We start from the raw sequence: 24,333 nt of genomic DNA, 5'->3' as shown, positions 1-24,333 counted from the left end.
CCTTGCTGTAATGCCTCCTTAGACTCGAATAGATAGCCCTCCCACCTCCCTCCTCCTTTCTCCATCCTAATCCTATTGGTATGCTTTTGATTATATATAATAAATAAAAAAGATGCGTATTCTATTTACATATATTTCATCAAAAAAAAATTACTCTCTTCTTATGACATAATATCTATGTCGTATTTGTTGTAATTCTATGTCATGTGCTCGCAATACTTTTTTTTTTTGGGATTTATCATCTTCATTAACAACAAAAAACAATAAATAATTATTTTTATTGTATTTAACAATGGGTCTGCAAATTGCACAGGTGAATGTAGGTATTGTTTAAAGGTGGATGATCACATTACGCAACTGTGCCCCTACAATAATGATGTCCCAAAGAATGCAATTCTTGGCAAGGGTTGTACGGTTGTTTGTAAAGTCTGCGGATGTAGGTTTAGAGACTCGTGTTGTGCCAAATGCGGCAACACCCGTGGATGTGCAATCCTCATGGATTGTAGAATCTGTGGGAAGCCATATGACCACTGAGTCCGATACGTGCCCGAAACGCATGATTTGAATTCTCCTATTACTTGCGACCCTTATACTGGTTCTTTTTCTTTCAAGGCTTGTCCTCCAAAAGAGTAGAGAATAGAGAATTAATTGTACTCTAGAGTTAAAGCTCAAGAGAAAGGAGTGCTTTTTTATGTCGTTTGCCAAAAATGGGGCATGTTTTTTTTTAGCCATGCATCCTATCATTTAGATGCCTACTTCTTGTATTGTTTTTATCGCCAATGAATTGCAATTTGCAGCAAATGCATTGTCATTGTCTATTATCTTCTTATGCTTGAAGCTGTGGGAATCCAATCCATCAATTTAGAAAATGTCTCAAGTAAAAAAGGTGGTTTTTATCTCAACATTTTTGTTCTTCTCTTATTATATATGGGGTTAGTATAACTTTATTTTAATTTAAGACTTGCGAAACAATAAACTAGACATGAATGACCAAGGTTTGAAGAATAAGGATGGAGTTGGAAATACGTTCAAAGATATTATCGCAGTGTCATGCATATGATATGAGGGCCAAGCCAAGTGATTCTTCGACAACCTCTGGAAGTAGATTATAGTTGCCACTGCCAGCAATGCAATCGATGTGAAACCTAGCATGTCCGAATTCCGTAAATGCTATATGTAGTTGAAATAAAACTAAATAAGAGTTATATACTAAAATGAAAGTGCATATTTAAAACTTCCAACTTTCAGTTCAAGTTGTCATATGATCAGTTTGAAATGATGTATTTGATTTTGGGTTTATCCCTTTCTCTCTATTTGTTTCTTTTCTTCAGTCCTTTGAGGAGGAATTGCTATGAATGACCAAGGTTTGAAGAATAAGGATGGAGTTGGAAATACATAATCAGGAGATATATATAATCCTATATCGATCATTCCACGACATTAATTAGGTCTTGTTTGTACAAGTCACAAAATTAGGTTTGGCTTTGGATCATCATCACCTTAGTTTCAGTTACATTATAATCTTTGCCCGTTCAGGTTAGGATGAATTATTCACTTCATTAGCCACTCTGTCATTTCTGGCTTTACAACTGCTTCAGCCATTGTGATTGCCGTCTTATCTCAGGCAAAATATTTTTTGGGATATGATGTAGCAAGATTGTGCCATTGATCAAGAGCATTATTTCTGGAGCTGATGAGGTATGCTTTGCTCGCATGCCCAAGTGGCATAACTTTCGTATAATATCTTCATATTTGGGTTTGCGCTTGCATTTTCTCATGCAACATTGCAATTCTTAATGTATCGCTTTCCTGACTAGCCGTCGTGGTTATCAATCAATATTCTTTTTCCTAATAACGATCATCTTTAATCTGATAAATAATATGGAATATTAAATTTCTTGGTTTTCTACTTGTGATTCTAATTGTCAAATATATGTGGCCATGATCAAAAATCAGAATCCCAGTGTCAATCACCAGATGTTAAGTCTCTAAGACATCACTTTGGGCAACTCAACCACGTGTGTAGGTTTTCAAAATAACGCCACTGTTTGAATATATACCGCAGTTTAATGGGCAGCGCCTGCGCCCTCCTATTTATGACGCCACTCTCTCTCTCTCTCTCTCTCTCTCTCTCTCTCTCTCTCTCTCTCTCATCTGTCTTTTGAACTTTTATCTTCAAATCAACCAAAACTTGTCATTCAATTTGACTGAAGCTCTCCAAGTTGGATGTTGTATGCAAGCTCTGGAATATGAAGGCATGATTTCAAGAAACCAAGAAAATCAGGTGAATCCCTAATTTTTTAAAATTTTTTATCTAATGCCAATGAATTTTGTACTTTAATAAAAATCCACATTGAATGAGAAAATATTGTTTTTTATTCATAACTTTTGTCATAAACCTTTTTTTTTTTCTTCTTTGAGAATATCGTAACATTTTTATTTGTATATATAGAGCCTCAATGTCACTCTTTGTTCAAGGTCTTCAAAAGCAATGGACGGTATGGATCGGCCCTGATCTTAATATTTAAATCAAAATGTAAAGTTTAAAGAACAAGTTACAATATCAAAGAGATTGGAGATTTCTCTTATCCAATATGTACAAGTTCCAGCTATTTAGAGGGAATCTAGGCTAACTGTTTAAAAAAGAATCATATCATGAAGATGGCAGAGCAATAAAAGATAAATGCATGAATTGTCAAATGGTTATCTGGGTAGCAAGTTGGTTATTTTGAAAATCTTGAAGTTTGTTCAAGTGTTTATAAGATGTTGCGTCCGATTTTGGAGAGAGAGAAAGAGAGAGTCATCAAGTGCTGCTGTTGAGACTCAATATTTATAGGTAGAAAAAAAAAAATCTTCAATGATGACGGTGAAGGCTGGAGGATAATACTTGAGTGTTGTCCAAAATTAGCTGCCGATTTGTCCTCGTGAGTCGATCGATAGGTAGGAGAAAGGATATCTCATATGAAAACACTGGTTTCAAGAGATATCCCTTTGATTTGTCATCCTTTCGTAGTTGGAAGACCAATTGGAATATAGTTCCTCTTGATTTTGGCCAATTACCCAGCCTGCTTTCTTGCTGAGAGATACGACAAGAACCTCAATAAATTAAATGAATATTACCTTATGAACTAAGACTTTCCATGCTTGAACCTCAAGAAATCAATAAAAATATTACCATTTTGTTAGTCAAAACAACAAAACAGGAAATTAATTGAAATTGGGTGTAACACCCCGACTTTATTTTCCTATTTAATTTAATTAAGGGAAAATATTAAATTATTCCTGGGTTAAGGGTGATTTTGGTCACTTTCTTATCCGGGAAGATTTTGGGACCGTGAGTGGTGTGGTTGCGAGGTGGTACTGAGACGAAACCGTAGACAAAGGTGAGAGCCCAATCGAGATTTAACGAAGTTTTGGCGATCAAAACTTGTTCGGTGGCGAACCGTAATTATTTCGAAGAGTTTGGTAAAAATCAGATTTTCGTTTTTACCCCTCACTTTCTCTCTCTCTCCCGCGCAGACACTCTCTCTCTCTCTCCCGTTTCTCCTCCCGACTTCTTTCTCTCTCTTCGATTCTCTCCCCGGCCACGGAAGGGCTTCGCGACCGGTCCCATTCGACTGTCTCAAGCCCCGATCAAGACCCACCCAATTTCCACGGAAACCTCGAATTCGACGTCGATTCCCCGGTTCAAACCGGAAGTTTCCGATTGTTGCGCCGCGTCTCCGCCGTCCACCGGTGAACCAGGTGAGGTTTCTTCTCCTTTTTACGTATTCTAGCTGACTGTTGTTTAGGTTTGGATCGATTTTGAGTTTTGGAACCGAATTGGAAATCTAGGTTTTGGCGGATTTCAATTTGAAATTCCGGCCACTTGCCGTCCGAATTGGATGTTGCCGTAGTTGAAAAAGTTGCTCCACTCTTCGGTAGTATCTAGGATTGGAAGGGTGAGCGTTGGTTTGGAGATTTTCCGTCACGCCGGAAATCTCTCTACACCCGCGCCCGCCGCGGCTGCAAGGCAAGTGGGTGAAGTTGTTTTTCGTCCTCCGTTGAGATCCTTAGGCTGCACGAGTGCGTAGGATTTCACGGATCTCAATTTGGATATCGTTTGACTATCGAACGGATTTCGCATATTGTGCGTTATCCGTTCGATAAGTTCCGACCGCTGATCGCTTCCAAATTGAAGTATGTTGATGTAGGTACTCTTAGAAACCTATAGGAATTCGCGGATCGTGAATTGGAGCCCCGGATGTTCCGATTCAATAATGTGAAGTTTAGGGAAATCGCGATCACCGTGCGATTGAAGCGAATTCCAATCTTAGTAACCGGACCCTAGGATGTTCCTTTGGACGTGAGCGCACCGGAACTTGGGGATTTAAGTATTTCCTTTCGTGAATTTCCGTTTTGGAAGTACGTGATGTTAATCAAGGATTTGTATCTTGGAATAGGTACTTCGCTGATCACTCGCAGCAGAAAGGACCCTCACGGGGCCGGGCAGCTTGGGATTACTTGTGAGTGGACTTTGTTTTAAGCATATGCATGGTTTTTAATTATGAAAGTTTTGTGCATATACTTTAAATGATGGTGACTTTGATTTAATAAGTCTTTGGTTGATGATTTGAATATGGTTATATGTCTTGGCTATATATTTTGAGTATAGACATATATATTTGAGTACGATGATTATGTTGATATGGATTTTGGGATGGCTATCTATATTGTCTATGTATAGAGTATGAGAGGTTGTTGTGGTGAGATTGTGGAAAGATAGGAGTTTGATGGATGGTGGTGAGATATGAGTATGGTAGGTGAGTACCTTCCCTAGTTACTAGGCTTCCCACACACGCTGGTGCTGCAAGTGGGGTGGGAAGGCCATGAGATTACGGGTCTCACACATGGCGCGTTAGGCGATGCGGTGTGTGAGACACTTTCCATACGATGCTGGCGCGCGGCGATGGGGAGAGTATGTATATTGCTTGAGTATCATCACACACGCGTGGCAAAGGTGCCGGTGGGGTGATGATACCGCGCGCGTAGGACTTGATATGAGATTTGTGAGCTACACGTGTCGTTGGCGCCGGGCGCAGTGAGCTATGGAGTTCGTCCCCTGGTTGGACTACTCATCCTCGGACGCTGGTTACGCTTGAAAATCTGCGTACGCCAACAATCCCCCGGTTGGATTGTCTCCCCGGTACATTAGTTTGGAGTGGAGTATATATATACTATACTAGAGTCCTAGCTATATGTATATTTATATATGGGTATTTACGGGTGTTGAGAGTTGCATATATTTTGGGAAATGAGTTGTGAGCCTGAGTTGTGGAGATGTTTTGGACTTTGGGATTTTTGTGTTTGAGTTTTGGTTTCTGAATTGTGAAACTGCATGCTAGAGCATTATTTTTACATGGGGTTACTATGTTGTTTTAAAGTGAAACTTTATTTCATCCACTCACATCTTTCTGTTTTGCGCCCCTTGCATAGAGGTTGCTCCTGAAGGCATTCGAGCAAGTCACGAGCCCGAACTTGTCGTCTGTTAATAGGGTCCAGATAAATTCTTTCTACCCCCTTTTGTTGTAAATAAATTCTCGTAGACGACGCTGTTATTGCCCATGTTAGGCTTACTACTGAGGCGAGGCCATTTTGTGTTGGATTGTAGTATGTTAAAAGCAAATGGATTGTATATTGATGTAAATTATTGCAGGTTGTTTATTTTTGGTTTGAGATTTTACGGGAGACTACAAAATTTTGGTAGAATGTCTTGGTTTTAGTAAGGGCCGTGATGATGATGTCGGCACCAAGACGGTCCGCCCGATTGCATGATATTGGGGTCCTCATGGGGATGGTACCTTTCCGCAATTCCTAGTTCCCAACTAAAATTCCTTATTCTAGCTAGCCAAAGCAAATCCTTGTGTAGCTAAAAATAAATAAATAAATTAAAAATTACATAAAATTCCAAAATGACTGAATTTATATTTCCATCATTTCAATTTTTGGCAATCGAAGATTTCAATGTTTGTATTTATGTTTGCCGAATTTTGTAAATGATAGAATTTTGCAAATGACACTATGAAAATTGTGAAATGACACATATTTTGGTGAAATTAAACTTAAGAATTTTATGCCCAATTTTCACGATTTTTTCTGCGTGCCATTTAATAAATTCAACACTTAAGTTACCAAACAAGTAAATTGTCAATTTCTCCTCTTAAATCACTGACTTTGAGCTAAATTAAGAGTTACTTTTTCTCATCCAAACGGAAGGTAAATGCTGTACGCAGTTGAAATAAAACTAACAATAATATCCATGGTAAGCAACAAAAGACTTAAACTGCATAAATAGTAACTGGAAATGAAAGACGAACTGAGCAGAGCACCACTAAGCAAGGCTAAGATTATAGGTCATCATGACTTACGAAGCTAAGATGGACAAACTGTGATGAAACTGAAGCCATTTAGCAGACAAGTTCAGTTTGTTCATGAACTGTTAATTTTCTGAAAGTGGTCTTCTGGAAACCAAACACGAGGCAGTTTAATTTGGTTTGGACAAACTTCACATAGGATCCGACTGAGCCATTTTGTCCGCACCCTTACAATAATAGATATAGAGGCCAAAGGCCCAAATATGTGGAGCTGTCCGATGTGTCAGCAGGTCTCCCATCGTGGGCCCACAAATCCAACATATCGCAATCCTTTATTCCCAATTATACAAAACAGCCTACCGACTTTGACTTGCGTACTTTAACTCTGAAGTCGGACTAAGTCTGTGGACCGCAGGATTATAAAAATCACATTTTCATCGCCATCCGACGGTCTTAAGTCCAGGTGGTTGGTGCTCCTCGCGCGCACCGGATAGTCCATATCTTGAATCCGATAGGACCCGCAGTTTGACATGGGCCCCACCGAATTCAACCAAACACGAAACGAGAATCTGTGGCCCAGATTAGACATTCTATTTTACGATACCGCTCTGTCCAGCTCAGACGCTGTCACCCTCACCATCACGCCATCCTGCCCCTACACGTGGCGTCAGATTGCGATCGATTTCCGTTTCCGTAATCCATCTCATATACTTTCCCTTGGCGCTCGACTCTCCGACTATGCAGACCACAACAGAGTCCTACTAAGAAAATCTGTATATCCCCAAAAAGCCCTCCGAGTCTCTTCAAATTTTCACTCCCTACCCTCAGTGCTCCTGTGATCATCCGGCTCTACTTCTCTGCCCTAGTGCCTTCTCCCTCACTCTCCCAGCAACCTGGAAATGGTGGAGCCGGTGACGCCCGACTGCGACGAGGAACGCTCGCTCCTGCAAGAGTCGAGCAATGTTGACGAGTCGTGGCGGTTGAACTTCGACGGTTTCCAGGTATCCTCTGAGCACAAGGAGAAAAGGCCTCCCCGTGGCCTCCATGACTGCCTTGGGGTTCTAGGTAATTTCGCATCTTCACTTTCATTGTGAAAGTAATGTTATATTTTTTTGGGTGATGTTTGTTTTTTCTTTTGTGTGGTCTCAAATAGCAATTTTCTGTTGCGTGCTTTGGTCTCCCAGAATTTTTCTTGTTTCGGTAGCTCACTTTTTATATATAAATGAATTAAACAAGTCGGATTAATTTTTGTGGTTAGATTTTAATTTGTCTTTTTCCTACATATGCATATATTCGAGATTCCAAGGGTGTGGAGGATACAATTTGCTATATAAAAAAATGTAATCGAAAAGCTTAAAGTGGAGGTGAATTACAAACATTTGTGGGAGAGTGCTGGAGTTGAGCGGTTTATAGTTTATGGGTTTTTTAATGTGCTCTGTGTTAAGCAAAGTTTCTTTAGTTTTCTTAATGGAAGGGACCTTGTAGGATTGTTAGGGTCCTTACTTGTGCTGTCCCCTGTGTTGAATGATCTTCGGGACTGACTGTCAGAGTGTAAGTTCACTTGCAACATCTGATAAATAAAGCATTTTCTGGTTGTGGTTGGAGTATGAGTATTTGCTGAAGTAGTTTATAGTTTCATAATTTGTGTGAAGGGTGAACGAGGGTTTCATATTTTCATCATCTATGTGAAGGGGTGAAATGGGCAAAGGGAATATGTTGAGACGACTATTATTCTTTATGCAATAAATATATATATGTGCAATTAGCATATGAGGAGCTTGCACAGGTACCATGTTAATTGTTCTGCTTGATGGCCTCAGGCCCGGAAGATAATGTGGCAGAGTACTACCAACAACAGGTAGAAATGCTTGAGGGCTTTACCGAGATGGATGTCTTAGCGGAGCGTGGTTTTATTCCTGGAATGTCAAAGGTTTTATATTGCCTCATGTTCTCCGTCTCTTGAAATATCAGTACACTCAAATTACTTTTAAACTGATACATAACGACATCTGTTGCAGGAAGAGCAAGAAAAGTTGGCAAACAGTGAGACATTTGCCATCAGAATATCAAATGTTGCAAACATGGTTCTTTTTGCAGCTAAAGTTTATGCATCTGTCAGAAGTGGTTCATTAGCCATCATCGCATCCACATTAGACTCATTGCTCGATCTGTTGTCTGGCTTCATCCTGTGGTTTACTGCATTCTCCATGCAAAGCCCTAACCCATATCAGTACCCTATTGGGAAGAAACGCATGCAGCCATTGGTATGTCTCTGTACTATTGTTGATGGTAATTATAGCCATAGTTTCAAATTGCACCGGATGTTGATGCATGCAACTGCACTCCGCATATGATGTTTTCTATGTTTACACATACAAGTTATGTTGCCTTCAAAGTCACACACTTATGATATCATAGGTTTAATCCCCCATTCATGGTTGCTAGGCTTAGTTGTGCAGCTTGAGTATTCATGTGACTATCCAATCTCAACTGTTAATGGGCTTGGGGTTCACCCATACAGGGGGCCCTTGACTGTTGAGATTGGATAGCATTTTTATTTTATTTTTTCTTTTGGGAATGAAGATGGAAGGTATGCATCCGTGTAACTTGTAATGGTCATACCTTTTTCCTTGTTAGACAACCCTACAAATTGTTCCTTCAAGCTTGATAGTTATTTATTTCTTGTTAATCTACATTGAACAAAATCTAAGCACTGAGAGGAAAGTTCTAACCATTTCTTTAATCTTGATTCATGCTGCTTCGTGTCAAATGATACGTGCAGTTCTTTGTATTCTTGACCGTTGTCTTAGTTGATTCCCTGGATTTTTTATTGGCTTATCTCAACCATTTTTCTTTCTTCGTTGAGAATTTACTATTGTTTCTTTTTTTGTCTGTTTTTCGTTTCCTGCAAGCTAGGCTATATTTTAAAGGATAAATCGGTTCATTTTTCTGGCCGTGTTAGTGCCCATTGGAATTTGTATGTGATGAATTGTTGTGATGTGTTAGGAGTAGATCATACATATGCAGGTGTGTGTATTTATATTGATTATATATATAACTCAAAAAAGCCAACGAGCGAGTCGTGAGCAAAACTACCATAAGCATGTCTGGGTAGTTTGTCAAACGTAGGGCTCAATACACCCTTTCTTAGCCTTACACCAAGCAGGCTCGTGAGGTAGTTGACTTGTTTTGCTGTGGACTGGTTTGTTTGCATCCTTATTTGCCATTGCTTTAAAGACATGGGACAGGGTCAAGAAGTAGATAGCTTCTTTTACATATTGCAGTCATGATATTTTTCATTTGAGTTATTATATTGCATATGTTTCCTCATCCTTTTTTGAGGTATTGTTGAAATGTCTTTGTCATACTCAAATCTGAAGCTTTAAAGTAATATGCAGGGAATCCTTGTTTTTGCCTCTGTCATGGCAACCCTGGGACTGCAGATCATCCTAGAGTCAATGCGCACACTAGTTTCTGATGTAAGTTGTTATGAGCTGATATTCAAGCATATAAAGATATTTATTACTTGGAGGGTTGAACACTGGATTTCTTGATAGTCTGGCTAAGAAAAATGAACTGGATGTTCTTGTTACAAACTTACAATAAACTGCCACTTCCATTTTTTGTTAAAACTAACACTCTTACGTTGCTTTTTCAAACTTATATGTTTTACTAGGAGGGTGGGTTCAGATTGAACAAAGATCAAGAGCGATGGGTCGTGGGCATTATGCTCTCAGTGACTTTGGTTAAATTGCTTCTGATGCTTTATTGTCGCACTTTCAAGAACGAAATTGTTAAAGCCTATGCCCAGGATCACTTCTTTGATGTTATAACTAACGTCATTGGTCTCGTTGCTGTGCTCCTTGCTAATTACTTTGATGATTGGATGGACCCTGTTGGAGCTATCATTGTAAGTGACTTCCTGCTCTCTCCATTCCTCCAATCTTTCTTCCCCCCAAATACTGATGCTGAAATAAGAACTTTACCTGTATAAGGGTGCCAAGTCTTGCGTCTTTATGAAAGGGTTGGTGTGAGACTCTACAATAAGATAGAATTTCACCTAAGGTGAATCTTATGAAGTACATAGTAATTGAGCAAGATGTTAGATGAAAGGTTTTCATACATGCATTCTCCGTGAACTGAGGTGAGCTGGGTACTTTTACGGTATTATTTTCATACTCTTCCAATGCTTTTAAACAATGGACTTCTAGATCTTGAACTCCCTTTATTGGGTTCTCTGGATCAAGAGATTGTGAATTTGACTGTATTAGCCACTACTATTCCTTTTGGCCACAACCACTACTATTCTTATATGACTATTAACCTGGCCTTCCTGATATTTAAAAATATAATTATATAGATTATAGAATAACAGGGGAATTTTGTTTTTTGGCCAGAAATATGTGTGGTGATTATCTTGCAATTTATGTGTCAAATGTCAATTGATGCTTTGTCAATTATTTGGGCTCATCCAATGCTGATAGGTGTTGAGGGCTACCTTCATATTATCCTTGGACTTTCTGGAAGCTATACTTATATGTAACCTTGGAATTCTGCAGCTGGCCTTGTACACCATTCGCACCTGGTCCTTGACGGTTTTGGAAAATGTGAATTCCCTAGTTGGAAAATCAGCTGCTCCAGAATATCTACAAAAACTGACATACCTTTGTTGGAACCATCACAAGGCGGTACGGCATATAGATACTGTGCGGGCTTACACCTTTGGCTCTCACTACTTTGTTGAGGTTGACATTGTCCTGCCAGCAGACATGCCCTTACAAGTGGCTCATGACATAGGAGAAACGCTGCAGGAGAAGCTCGAGCTCTTGCCCGAAATCGAGCGTGCCTTTGTTCATCTAGATTATGAGTTCAGTCACAAGCCCGAGCACGCACAGTCACACTCATAAAGTGAGGATTTTTATTTATATATTACTGTTCCACGTGAATGCTAGACATGATTCGGAACGGGAGGCAAAATGAAATGGAAAAATGTGTAGATATTTGGTTAGGCATCAAGAACAAGTTGGATTCTTCTAGTTACAATGGGAAACAAACATATGTGTATGGCTTGTTCCCAATCTCATGCATCCTAAAATGAGACGCAGCAATTTCAACTTGATAGGTCCAGCCTACCTGCTAATTTAGACTGCCTGAGCTTAGGTGGGCCTCAGATCTTCTCAATCAAAAAACAAAGAAATATCATATTTGGAAACTGTTTTCCAATTAAGAAACACGGTAATTTCAGAACTTTCACTGTCGTATTTTCTTTCCCTCTCTCCCATCTGTATGTACATTTTAACTGCTATGTTTTTATCCACCTGCGAAAAAATATCAGCATTTGTAAGAATTAAAGGGAGCAAAAGAGAACCCACAAGTTGATGTTACTCTCTCTGCCTTTATGTGGTGGACCAAAATCCTATCAGAGTCCTAGTACTTAGGCTAAAGCCCCCAAATTGGTGGAGGAGAGTGCATGAAAACTTAATGAACTAGGCCCCAATTGAAATTGGAAAAATTAGGAATATGGGAAGAGAAGAATGGGTATGGAATTAACTACTTCCCGTAAACAATTTATTTATTTATTTTGTAAATGTTAAATTGTGAATTTTAATGTGAGATTCATATAATTTTTTATTTTGCTAAAAGAAAAAAATAATTCGAAAAATTATAAGAAATTAAATATGCGATTAATTATTATTATTGAATTTTATAAGCTCCCCCAAGTCGGCAGCCTCGGCCCAATATCTTAAAAAGTGCAAATACGAGACTGATACATGCACGTGGTGAGCTGTCCCAGCAAAACCGCTTCCGTGTGCCTATCACCTTCATCCTCAATCATGCCGGCTTGAACTCGTCTGTAGTCTAGTCCACATTCATTCAATTCAAACCCCGCAAAGCCCCCAAAACTAGAAACACTTGCATGACATGGATAACACTCGTGATAATTTTTCAATATATTATAACGTTATTGGTCAGAAATAGCAGAATAGTGTCGTACATCTTGCAACTAAGTTTTCGTTACCCAGAACCCATTCTATTTCTGTATTTCTATATAAATTTGTACATCTATTGCTGGTTCCGCCTTCACTATTTTTGTCGTTTTCCTTCATATGGTCCTCCTCTGTTCTCAATTCTCACAACCGTGGCTACTTCGAAATTTCCACTAAGTCAAATTGGAAGAATAATACAGCTTTAGAATCTGATTTCCTCAACTAATTTCTAATCAAATTGACATTTGTTCCCCTTTGCCGATCTTATTTTCCCTCTTATTTTTATCTTTTTTAAAGCGGCGACGATTAATTGAAAGCCGCGGATATAAAAGGTATTTATTATCATTTTCCTGAATTAAATTACCATTTACCAAACGAAGTGGACCAGTAAGCCATCAGCAATATCTCTCGGCCACCCAGCGCCGCGCACACTCAAATCAAAAGCCACGATAGAAAATAAAACTCTCTCATGCGCCGGTGGTGCGCATGGAGATAACCTACGCATCTCCCAGCTCCACGGACTTCGCGGACGGATCCTCCATGCCGACCTCGACCAGACCCGTCCGAATCATCCCCCTCCAGCACCCCAGCACGACGTCGTCTTCGTCCAGCGCTTCGTCGTCGACGTGGGCCGCGCTGTCGAGATGGAAATCCAAGGTCCAGAGCATGACCTGGGTCGAGTGGCTGGAGGTCTTCTTGCCTTGCACCCGCTGGATTCGGACCTATAAATGGCGCGAGTATTTGCAGGTCGATCTCATGGCTGGCATCACCGTCGGCGTCATGCTCGTTCCTCAGGTAGAAATTGCTTTTTTCTTTTGTTTTTCCGTTTTTAGCTCTGGTCGTCGTCCCCTGTTTGGTCGCCGAGAAAATGAAGGAAACAGAAAGAAAATTCTGAGCATTAACTATTCAACTCAATTCCGCCAATTCGTTTTTCACGTTGAGTTGAGTGTTTTTACTTATTTTAATTACAAGTTTCGGTTCTTTTCTTTCTTGTTTTTGATTTTTTAAACTGAAATGGAATTGCCAGGCCCTTACGTTGATAGTTTCTAGCCTTTTCGTTGCCTGAACTGAACCATTACTTTTCTCAGCAACCAGAAAAGACTTTTCTTCGTTATTCTATTTTTTGGTCAGTTTGGTTTCTAATCTTGTGACGTTAATTAATTTTGAGGATAAACAAACCGATTTAACGCTGGTTTGTTTTTTATTTCTTTCGAAACACACGCCACTAATTAAGCTATTTGTTCTCGTACAAAAATTAAAATTTTGAAACCTAAAACATTAATTTCCTACAGTTTTCCGACCAAACAGGAGCAAATTTCAAGCTTTCTCCCATCACATGCTTCTTTTTCATTTCGTCTGTCCAATCACATGTTTATTTGTTTTTGTGTACATTAGTTGATTTGTGTCACGCTTTTGACTATAAATATTCGATTAACTTTCATATTGTTCAAGCTTCGAATATAGCCCTGGTTGTTTTAAATGGACTTAAAAAAATAAATTTTTGTGTTCATTCACTTCCGTAATCACTGTTTATGGATATGACAGCTTTCTAATTCTCTTTAGATTAGCCGGTAACTTGAGGTGCGTGTAGAAATTTTCCACTACCAGTTGTACTTATCATCATTTGGCTTGATCGGCGTCGAGGCAAAAGATGTGTGACTGGAGAGACTAGTACTGTTTCTGTGACGGCGTAAAAATAATTAAGTACATTTTCTTAGGTGTTTTGAAAAATTAATGCTTTGGATGATATGATTAATGATTCGAATTTTTCACTCTATAAATCTTGCGTGATAAATCTTATTTCAAAAAACGATCATTTTAATGTATGATTTATTCCATATTTTATAAGCTGTTTAAAGCTTGTCGTAATTATACAAAAATAAAAAATTCATCATAATAAGTTGATATAAATAGAACTTGGTGTTTTTAGCTTTTTCTTTTAATAATTAATTTTCTGTTGTAAACAGTAAATAAATCCTTTACAAATTTAAAAGTGCCTACTGTCTCTTGCCATGTATCAAATCAAGATATTTCTAATTCGTGATTGCAATGAGACTGGTTTTAAATTAAATGCTTCATGTACATTGTTTACTGTATGTTCTTCTATTGACCGTTTGATGTGAAATGGCCAGTCAATGTCTTATGCAAAATTGGCTGGACTTGAACCAATATACGGACTCTGTAAGTTCTGACACAGTATTATCAAGTCATTAAATTTTCTGATTATTTGTTTATCCATCATTTTATCTGCATGTTTGTAATTATTGTTGTTTGATGTTACAAGGTAGATTCTGGTTTTGTACCTTTGTTTGTGTATGCCATATTTGGCTCTTCTCGTCAGCTAGCCGTTGGTCCAGTAGCATTGGTTTCTCTCCTGGTCTCTAATGTCTTAAGTAGCATAGTTGATTCATCTGATGAATTATACACAGAATTGGCTATCTTACTGGCATTTATGGTTGGGGTCATGGAATGCCTTTTGGGGCTCTTTAGGTAAGTACTTCTGCTTTTATCCTCTACAGGAGCATGTTCATGGATACGGCATGTAAATGCACTTTACTCAGCAATTATATACATTCTGTTTTGACATCTAAAGAAGCCAGAGCCTAAAACTTCTTGATGATATTGTTGGTAATTGTAGCTAACCCAGAATCGGGAGCTATATAATCCTATATCAATCACACTACAACATTAGTTCTTGTTTGTACTAGTCATAAAATTAGGTTTAGCTTTGGATAATCACCTTGATGGTTTTTTTAGTTTCAGTTACATTATAATCTTTGCCTGTTCAGGCTAGGATGGATTATTCGCTTCATCAGCCACTCTGTCATTTCTGGCTTTACAACTGCTTCAGCCATTGTGATTGCCTTATCTCAGGCAAAATACTTTTTGGGATATAGTATAGTACGAAGTAGCAAGATTGTGCCATTGATCAAGAGCATTATATCTGGAGCTGATGGGGTATGCTTTGCTTGCATGCCCAAGTGGTATACCTTTCGTATATTATCTTCCTATTTGGGTTTGAGCTTGCATTTTCTCATCCAACATTGCAATTCTCATGTTAATGTATCGCTTTTATGACTAGCCGTGGTGGTTATCAATATTCTTTGTTCTAATAATGATCTTTAATCTGATAAATAATATGGAATTTTATTTCTACACTTCAACGGAATATTAAATTTCTTAGTTTTCAACTTGTGATTCTAATTGTCAAATATATGTGGCCGTGATCAACAATCAGAATCATAGTGCAACTACTGGATGTTGTGCATTATATTTCATCTGTCATTTTATGTAGTCATACCAATTAGCCTATGTAGTGGTTCATGACAGATTCTCTCTCTCTCTCTCTCTCTCTCTCTCTCTCTCTCTGTGGAAATTGCAAATAGGTGACAACTTCTGTTTTTTCTTTGAGGGATGTCCACATGCCATAATATACAAGGGTAGTTGATATAGTATATTTAAGAATGCAAGTCAATCACTTGCAGTTAGTTTTACAACGGTTTACAGTCAGTTTCCACAAGATACAAACTGTGAACAACTTAATGGAAGACGTGTGGAGATTAAGTCTAAAGATCAGAGTGAACCCAGATCCATTCAAACCTTATTTCTAACCTTCAAAGTCATAGATGGTTGAACTTGAAGATGGAGCTCTGTTAATATTTTATTTGTGTATGCATGAAGTGAGACTGACAAGAGTCAATCATCAGATGTTCAGTCTCTAAGACATCATTTTGGGCAACTCAACCATGTGGGTAGATTTTGAAAATGGAGTATCAGTAAATCAAAGTGAAACCAATGAGCGGAAACTGGAAGAAAAGCTCTTGGTCCCCTATAGTTAATTTGTACAATACACTCGATGGTTATTTTGCACCATCACTTCACCGAATATCAATCTGCACCAGAACCTTGAAACCTGAATACCAGGAATCGCATCAATCTTGATGGCTATCAACACAATAACATATGTGCTGATACCTAGACCATGGTTTTAACATTCATTATGCCCCAAAAAATGACTGATAATTTCATACTTTACTTAACCTTACTGTTGACTCTGTCTTGCTTTGTGTTTTACTTATCAATTCCCTTTCTTAACTGCGGCAGGTTTTTTCTTTTGTAGTTCTCATGGCCTCCTTTTGTGATGGGATCTGTCATTCTTGCAATACTTTTGATCATGAAACACTTGGTATGAGCTTTTTTATTGCACTTTTTGGAATATATTTCTTTAGCATAATTTTGCCTTTAATTATAATTATATACATTCAGGGAAAAACAAGGAAGTCCTTGCGTTTCCTGAGAGCAGCAGGTCCCCTCACAGCTGTTCTTTCGGGCACAATTTTTGTAAAAATATTTAATCCATCTTCCATATCTTTGGTGAGTGTGATGTATATTAGATTCACTTTAATTGGCAGTTATTCAATCTAACAATGTAGTGATTACAGTATACTTTTCTCATGTTCTGTTTATGCTTGCTTTAGTAATAGATTATATATGGAATGTTCTGTTTTTGTCCACATTATGTCAACCATAAGTCTGCTGTTGTGCACCTGTCTAAAATCTTAGCCTGCGAACACTCATGAACCTGTCATCCAGGATATTTGAGAAGAAAAAAAGAAGAATTTCCTAGTTAGTTTTTCATTCTCTATTAGATTCACTACATATCGTTCTTTAATAGTTAAAATAACCAATGTAGAGTTTTGCAAGCTTTGTTATGCCATCTGTTTGAAAATTGGGATGGTAAAGAGAGCATGGTGAGCTTGCCGATTTGGAATGCAGGCCTGTTACATAGAATGATAGAGTTTCCTAAATAGTCACAATCTAATCTGGTGCCTGTTTTAAAATTGAATAAGTATCATTTTAGGAGACAGAAAACATCCTATTTAGTTATGTTGCTATTTTTTCTGTTGTATGATTCCTTCTGTTTTCATGTAATGTCTCTTTTCTCATAGAAGAATTCGACAGAACTTTAAGTTAGTAGTAGGTTACGAAAGGATCTTGACTGTTGTTTAGGTAGGAGATATACCTCAGGGCCTACCAAGCTTTTCTATTCCTAGAGCTTTTGGATATGCTACGTCTTTGATCCCCACCGCACTTCTCATTACTGGTGTAGCTATTTTGGTAAGATGAGCTCCATAGAACCTTTTACTTGTAGCTTTACTTTCTCTGTTTAAATGATCATATCTATCAGTCCTGTGATAATTCATTTTTATCTCTAGGAATCTGTGGGCATTGCAAAAGCATTAGCAGCAAAGAATGGGTATGAGCTGGACTCAAATCAAGAGGTATGTTTTTGGAAAAATTGGTAGAGCATATGCTCATAACCATAGCCCTTGGTTATCACTAAAAACAAAAATACAAGTTTAAGTAAGAACTTTGTGATTAAAGCTTAACTGTTTGCTGCATGCTCATCCGTTTTTCTTTGTATTGCTTTTGCTTCTTGATACATGATTCTTGGTGAATTTGATTAAGTCATTTGGTAGCAAACTACGAGACTGTACCCTATAATCTAATGAATCTTTTTTTTGTTTTAACCAGTTGTTCGGTCTTGGTGTGGCCAATATTTTTGGTTCATTTTTTTCGGCATATCCCACAACAGGTGAGATGCCTATGAGGTTCTTAGAGCTGCAGGCAGGATTTTCATATATATATATATATATATATATATATATATTTTATACTTTTTGGAGTCGTGCAGGTTCTTTTTCTAGGTCAGCTGTGAATCATGAAAGTGGAGCTAAATCTGGCTTATCTGGAATTGTTATGGGAGTCTTGATGGGCTGCGCTCTCCTATTTATGACGCCACTGTTTGAATATATACCGCAGGTTTAGTTCCATCTTACAGCATTTACCTTTTCATTTAGGAATATAATCTTGTGAAGCTCATGATTGATAGCTTTTGCTGCTCCTCGTCATTAGAATGTGTCGTTTGTTATCCCTCTTGCTCATTACATTCTATTAGAAATTTATTCATGGGGCTGTTAACTAGTTGCAAAAATTTGAAAACATCTTTGCTATTATGTCAAATGATGTGTTTACTTGTTTTATCACTGTTATCATTCCAATTTGATGTCCTAACTATGGGATTTGTTCTTTATGTAATTCAGTGTGCTCTCGCTGCCATTGTGATTTCTGCTGTAATAGGCCTGGTGGGTATTCTAAAATTCTGAAGAGTTGTGCTTACATTTTGAGCTTTCGTTGTTGTCATGTAATTTTACTGTTTAATAACCACATGAGTTTGCATTTCAGTAGATATCGCATTTCGTAGAAAATATTATTTGATTTAGTTGTATTATGGGATCCGATGCCCTTAGAGGATCATCTTTATTGGCTTTTATGCATACATAACATTGTCCTGCAGGTAAAGTTTTATGAATAATATTTTAAAATCTATTATGTAATCCAATTCAGGTGGATTATGAGGAGGCTATATTTTTATGGGGTGTGAATAAGAAAGATTTTCTTCTTTGGACTATTACAAGCACTACAACATTGTTCCTTGGCATCGAGATTGGCGTCCTTGTCGGGGTGAGTACTTGAAGCGGTTTTATCAGTAGAAATGAAGCAATGTTAGTTTTGGGAGACTTGTTCTAACTCTTTATACCCAAAAGAATCAGCATTTTTTTACGAGAAAGATTGATTAGGGCATAATAACTATCAACAGTTGTGCTAGACAAAACCTTTCCATGATAATCATCCAATGTCCTGAATCTTAGATAGACAGTTAAGATGGTGAATAATGTATCCATTCAATGCAAGTTTTCAGGGTTAGTTTGCATTAGCTTGATATATATAGCTTTAATTGGTTTCTTATTGGCTCAGGCTTTTGAACAATCAATTACCATACAAGTTGCATAAATATCATTAAACTTCTCACGAAATCTCTCTCTCTCTCTCTCTCTCTCTCTCTCTCTCTATATATATATATATATATATATATATATATTCTATGTGCCTTTTTCTTTTATAATCATTTAGTTTTAATGTGCTTGTGTGATTGCAGGTTGGTGTTTCACTTGCATTTGTCATTCATGAATCAGCAAATCCGCATATTGGTAAGTGCAGTTCAATTGATCATAAAAGTCTGCACACATAAGTAGATGCACCGTGTTCATAGCTTCCTGTATTACCACACATTAGGTATTTCACTTGTTTTCATGTTTCAACTATCTAAGATTCCAGTTAGAAGGTCCAGCATGCTATCATCTTCTTTTCTAATGTTGTCATCATCATCATCATCATCATCTTCATCTATATTTACCTTTCTGGTTGTTATTTGTATTTCATGGACTTTTTAATCAACGACAGTAATGATAATTTCTGAAAGCCTTGGCCAATCCTTTTGCATTGACAAAATAACATATTTCCTCCATGTATTTTTTGCTTTTTTAGGATTGGAAGCATAAAGATACATTTATTTGGGGGTATGCTAATACCAGAATTTGATTATTCAATAAATTTTTGTATGTTGCAGCTGTCTTGGGGCGTCTTCCAGGCACAACTGTGTATAGAAATACTCAACAGTATCCAGAAGCATATACATATAATGGAATTGTGATTGTTCGGATTGATGCACCTATTTATTTTGCAAACATTAGTTACATAAAGGACAGGTGCAAGTTCATGCTCTATCATTTTGATATATTATAAATCTAATCAATCTGGTTATCTCATTGTACCACAGTTTATTTACTTAGCAAGTCTCTAAAACTGAGTTAGTTGCCGATTTCCCCAGTTAAGAAAGCATATTCAAGTCAATTTAATTTTGTCCTTCAGGCTACGGGAATATGAAGTTGAGGTTGATAGGTCTACCAGTCGTGGACCAGAAGTTGAAAGAATTTATTTTGTTATCATAGAGATGGCGCGTAAGTCTTGCTAATCCCATGCCTTTTTCTTTTTTCTTTCAATTTTTGTCTTCCTCTTCAGTTATTAAGAAGCATTTAATGACTAGATGTGCATTGAAACATCATGCCTGCTGAGCTTGCTCATAAGGCTGATCTAAAATAAGATTCTGCTGATTTTCTGAATTGTATCTCTATCATCATTGCAGCTGTAACATATATAGACTCCAGCGCCGTTCAAGCCTTAAAAGACTTGCATCAGGAGTACAAGTTGCGGGATATCCAGATAGCAATTTCCAATCCGAATCGAGAAGTTCTGATGACCTTATCAAGAGCAGGTGTAGTGGACCTGATTGGTAAGGAGTGGTACTTTGTGAGAGTGCATGATGCTGTTCAAGTTTGCCTTCAGCATGTGCAGAGCTTAAAGGAGACACCTAGGGCAGCAGACCCATCGTCTGAAGAGAGACTGAGTCCCTTCCAGAGATTGATTAAGCAAAGAGCAGAGGATTCATCTGTGGCCGAACTGGAGTCTGGCTCCAGGGATATTGACCCTCAGTTGGAACCACTATTGTCACGAAAATCTTCTTGAATTTCTTGACATGTAATATATGATGCCTAAATTTTTGCAAGGCAGCTTTATATTTGAACATATTCATCCCATTTTTTTTAGCTCTTCAGGGTTGATTATTTCCATTTAATTAGGCTTCTTTGCTGTAAAATGTATTGCATGAGCTTTCTCATTGAAAAAAAAAGACACATTGTGAGTAATGCACTTTGAATAAATGTAAAAAATCGACTTTCACACAACGATTTGATGAGTACGCCGTTCTTCAATCCAAGTTCCTTCCCCCTGTGCGTGCTCTTCCGATTTGTGTTTCTTACTGCTAGAAGGCTAGAGACAACTTGGTTTCAGTGGTTCTATATGTTAACTTTCCAGGACTAATTTTCTGTTTCTCATTCTAGCGTCTGCATGTTGGTAACTTGATTTTAAATGTTTATATTCCAGTGTGAAATGCGCCCAAATTGCAATGTGCAGGAGGCACAAGTTGTAAAAGATAAAACTAGTCTTGGAAGCGGTGGAGGAGAAGGCTAACTTTCCAAGACGATTTGTCCCACATCGAAAATCAACTATAAGTTGCTCCAAGTAGAGCGCTATAAATAGACGATGGCGCGCAACGTTGAAACTTGCCTTAAACTAATGAGTAAGGAAAACAAAGCGAGCGGTGAGAGCCGCTCGCCGCGCAACGCATAATGTGCGCAAGAATTTATGGAGGGGTTATAGGCTGGCCGAGTGTTGACGCTGTTACTTTGCAGAACTCGCTCGTGCGGGCCTCCCTATTACCCTCACAAATCTTAGTTCTAACATTTTTTAACCCCAACTAATTATAATTTAAATTAAAATGAATTAACTATTCTAATCCCCACCTGGTCGTTTGGTACTTGGAATTCAAATTAGCTAGCGGCACTTATTATTAATAAGAAGGGCCACTATATTTATGCCATTTCTTCTTTCTTCTTTCTCTTAATACAAGTTTGTTATTTTTCTTAATACAAGTGAATATTGAGTAAGGAAGAAATCAAATCTAAGATATGGGGTGCAAGGAGTAAAATGCTTATAGGAATTTACAAGTGAATATTGAGTAAGGAAGAAATCAAATTTAGGATATCGGGTGCAAGAAGTAAATGCTTATAAGAATTTTCAGTCATGTCTGGAAATGGAGCTTTTTGAAAAGAGACGATCTACCATCCCTTTTTCTTTCGTTTTTTGCCGAGACAAAATATTGATGAGAAAGGGCGAATGACAAGGTTGAAACCTGCTTCAACTTCAACCTTGTGTTTTTCATGCACAAACAAGTTGTCTCGTCTTAGCAAATGACAAGGTAGAGAATATAATCATAAAATACAAAATCTTCTAGAGCATCAAATCCCACATACAAAACAATTTTCTGATTAGAATGATTTAGTCCATTGAAGTTCTGGTTCATTTATAAACCATATGAACTCAGTGATGTGTCTTAACACTCTAAAACCTTCAATCCCCCAAATGTCTTACAAAAAGCCAAAGCTCTCAACTTCAGATCCAGACCTTTCTGAGTGATGGATGGATGGTAGCTAAGCCTACTTACTTAAATCCACGTGGATGGAAGGATGCAAAAAAAAAGGTCATGCGCCATTATTAGAATTCAAATCAAGAGAATGACCGTCACACAACTGGAAACCCACATAATTTTGTTTGTTTCTCTGTAGTCTCTATGTATTAGTTAATTATTTAACAAGAAAAGGAAAGGCAATTTATTTGAGAATTGATAGAAGAGTGAATCTCGAGCAAACTCTGGTTGACGCCAGCTACCCTCCATCAACCATTCTTCTCATCATACCCTTTGGGGAGGGACCATTTTCTCTAATTATGCGACATTTTTGTCAGTTTAACTAGTTCATTCAAATCATTATCAAGTTTAATCAAGGATGAGATGAAATATTAGTTCTTTGTTTTTTTTTTTTAATATAAGTGATAATTTAAATTTCTTTAAATTAATTTAATTTACGAAAAAGAAAACTCGAAGTTGAGTGTAGGGGGCAAATTAATTGTCTGAAGATTATATTATCTAGAGAAAATTCTTGGGTGTCTATAGAATTACCCTCCTAAGCCTGACCAACATAGCTAGCCTACGACGATATATTTTGTCCCATCTACAAGAGGACTTCAGCCCAAATGAGCAAGATACTTTTTGGCTCAATTTAATTATTTTATATAAATTTTAAGATTGCATTTATAATTCAGCCAAAAAAGTCATTAGTCGTAAAGAGCCAATACAAACTAGCCACAAAAGACTATTATAATAACAAAGCGGTCTAACATCAAAATTAAGATAATTTGATGCGCATCCACTAACGATCACGCAAAATCAAAAAAACTCTGACATAATCATCCTAACTAAGATTGCAAATTCAGAATAATTAAAAAAGAAGATAAAGCTTGAAAAAACCAAACCATAACTATGCTAATAAAATTCTCATATGGGAGAGATGAAAAGCTTTTACAAATGAGAGGTGAAAGTTCTCACAAATGAAAGGTAAAAAACTCTCACAAATGAGAGGTGAAAAGGGACTATAGTTTAAAAGACAAAATGCATGAGAAAGGTACACAAAGTAAGACAAAGCGTGTAGCATCAATTACTTTTTGGCCCAATTGTTGGTCCTTGTTGCATATACGTACCCAAAGTAAGACTGAGCCATCTACTCCGTATATTCGAAATCATATTTGAACCAAAAAAAGATTCTAGCTGGACAAAATGTACACCGTCAATTGAGAACGCAATAGAACGCAGTTGCATGTGGCAGTTATCATTTGCTTGGGTTAATTACTGTAGACGTCTCTGAACTTGGCCCCCATTTATAATTAGATCCATGAACTTTTCTTTTTCGGCAATTACATTTGTTAACTCGATAAATAATTTCAATTAGGCCCTGCCATATGCAACCTGTCAATTTATCCGTTAAAATGAAGAATATAAGCGTCCTTTTCAGAATGGATTGAACAGAACCACAATCCAAAAACAAAATCAGATGGAAATTTTTTTCCCCAAATATGATCAGAGAAACGAAACACCTAAAACCCATACGAAAATCCTGATCTAATCACAAACACCAACAAAATGCAGTTCACAAATTCATCAATTCAACAAACAACAAACAAAAGGATAATTTTTCAAAAGCTTTCGGGACATGAACATCTAAAAAGAACTATAGCAAAATCGGAGAAATAGAATCACAACAGAGCTGGCCATCGTGAGCTCGGTGGTGAAGCTGGAGTCGCAGCACTTAGCGTAGATAGTGAAGCAGGTGCAGAAGCTGACGGCGTTGGATTTGGCCACATCCACCAACGTCGTGGCGTAGATGGCGGTTGCGGTGGCGTTCATTATGGCGCCAAGGGGGCCGCCGCTGTTACGGCGGCGGCGGAGGAGGAGAGCTTGAGGGGATGGGGTTGAGGGTGGGTTCTGGGTTTTGCAGGTTGGGAGATGGGGGGTGGGTTGCAGGTTGGGTTGGGATCTGGGTTTTGAGGGAGTGGGCTAAGGAGGAGGGGAAATGGGTTGCTGGAGAGAGGGAGAGACAGAGAGGGAGAGCTGAGAGAGAGAAGGAGAGCTTAAAGATAAA

At 37.9% G+C, this 24,333-nt stretch overlaps 2 protein-coding genes and 1 non-coding gene across 9 annotated transcripts; all 3 read left to right on the top strand.

The window, feature by feature from the left end:
- The first annotated feature begins 7,076 nt into the window (after nt 1–7,076).
- Nucleotides 7,077–11,600, top strand: MTP11 (Cation efflux family protein). 4 transcript variants are annotated; one of them, XM_089053040.1, is made up of 6 exons: nt 7,077–7,418; nt 8,174–8,283; nt 8,372–8,617; nt 9,752–9,832; nt 10,030–10,263; nt 10,838–11,600. In XM_089053040.1, the coding sequence occupies exons 1-6, from the start codon at nt 7,253–7,255 to the stop codon at nt 11,258–11,260; spliced, it is 1,260 nt and encodes a 419-aa protein (XP_088909166.1). In that variant the 5' UTR covers nt 7,077–7,252; the 3' UTR covers nt 11,261–11,600. The 4 variants fall into 4 exon arrangements, with proteins under 4 accessions (XP_088909166.1, XP_008233556.2, XP_088909167.1 ...); XM_008235334.2 differs by having other exon boundaries at nt 7,078–7,418; nt 10,913–11,600; XM_089053041.1 differs by lacking the exon at nt 7,077–7,418 and adding an exon at nt 7,622–7,904.
- A 602-nt stretch (nt 11,601–12,202) lies between these two features.
- LOC103332587 (putative sulfate transporter 4.2) lies at nt 12,203–20,985 on the top strand. Of its 4 annotated transcripts, none has more exons than XM_008235331.3 (16): nt 12,203–13,135; nt 14,473–14,521; nt 14,629–14,830; nt 15,130–15,298; nt 16,461–16,526; nt 16,607–16,714; nt 17,351–17,458; nt 17,557–17,622; nt 17,876–17,936; nt 18,036–18,163; nt 18,445–18,486; nt 18,749–18,865; nt 19,341–19,392; nt 19,812–19,950; nt 20,114–20,202; nt 20,388–20,985. In XM_008235331.3, exons 1-16 carry the CDS (start codon nt 12,827–12,829, stop codon nt 20,765–20,767), a joined length of 2,085 nt encoding a protein of 694 aa, XP_008233553.2. In that variant the 5' UTR covers nt 12,203–12,826; the 3' UTR covers nt 20,768–20,985. The 4 variants fall into 4 exon arrangements, with proteins under 4 accessions (XP_008233553.2, XP_088909165.1, XP_088909164.1 ...); XM_008235333.3 differs by having other exon boundaries at nt 12,264–13,135; nt 14,625–14,830; XM_089053039.1 differs by lacking the exon at nt 17,351–17,458.
- Nucleotides 20,986–21,363: 378 nt separating this feature from the next.
- Nucleotides 21,364–21,516, top strand: LOC148917422 (U12 minor spliceosomal RNA). The gene has a single exon (XR_016127588.1). It is a non-coding gene; the product is annotated as a U12 minor spliceosomal RNA (small nuclear RNA).
- The last annotated feature ends 2,817 nt before the right edge of the window (nt 21,517–24,333 follow it).

This window comes from Prunus mume, linkage group LG5, assembly GCF_029339155.1.
Source record: "Prunus mume cultivar Tortuosa linkage group LG5, ASM2933915v1, whole genome shotgun sequence".
Taxonomy (NCBI): Eukaryota; Viridiplantae; Streptophyta; class Magnoliopsida; order Rosales; family Rosaceae; genus Prunus; species Prunus mume.
The sequence above is the reverse complement of the archived record's forward strand: the minus strand, read 5'-3'. Positions and strand labels throughout refer to the sequence as shown.

Coding starts and splice junctions, on each gene's coding strand:
- LOC103332587 (XM_008235331.3), top strand. CDS start 12,827: ATGGAGATAACCTACGCATCTCCCAGCTCCACGGACTTCGCGGACGGA. Junction 13,136..14,472: donor GCGTCATGCTCGTTCCTCAG/GTAGAAATTGCT, acceptor TGAAATGGCCAG/TCAATGTCTTATGCAAAATT. Junction 14,522..14,628: donor TGAACCAATATACGGACTCT/GTAAGTTCTGAC, acceptor GTTACAAGGTAG/ATTCTGGTTTTGTACCTTTG.
- MTP11 (XM_089053040.1), top strand. CDS start 7,253: ATGGTGGAGCCGGTGACGCCCGACTGCGACGAGGAACGCTCGCTCCTG. Junction 8,284..8,371: donor TTATTCCTGGAATGTCAAAG/GTTTTATATTGC, acceptor CATCTGTTGCAG/GAAGAGCAAGAAAAGTTGGC. Junction 9,833..10,029: donor TGCGCACACTAGTTTCTGAT/GTAAGTTGTTAT, acceptor ATGTTTTACTAG/GAGGGTGGGTTCAGATTGAA.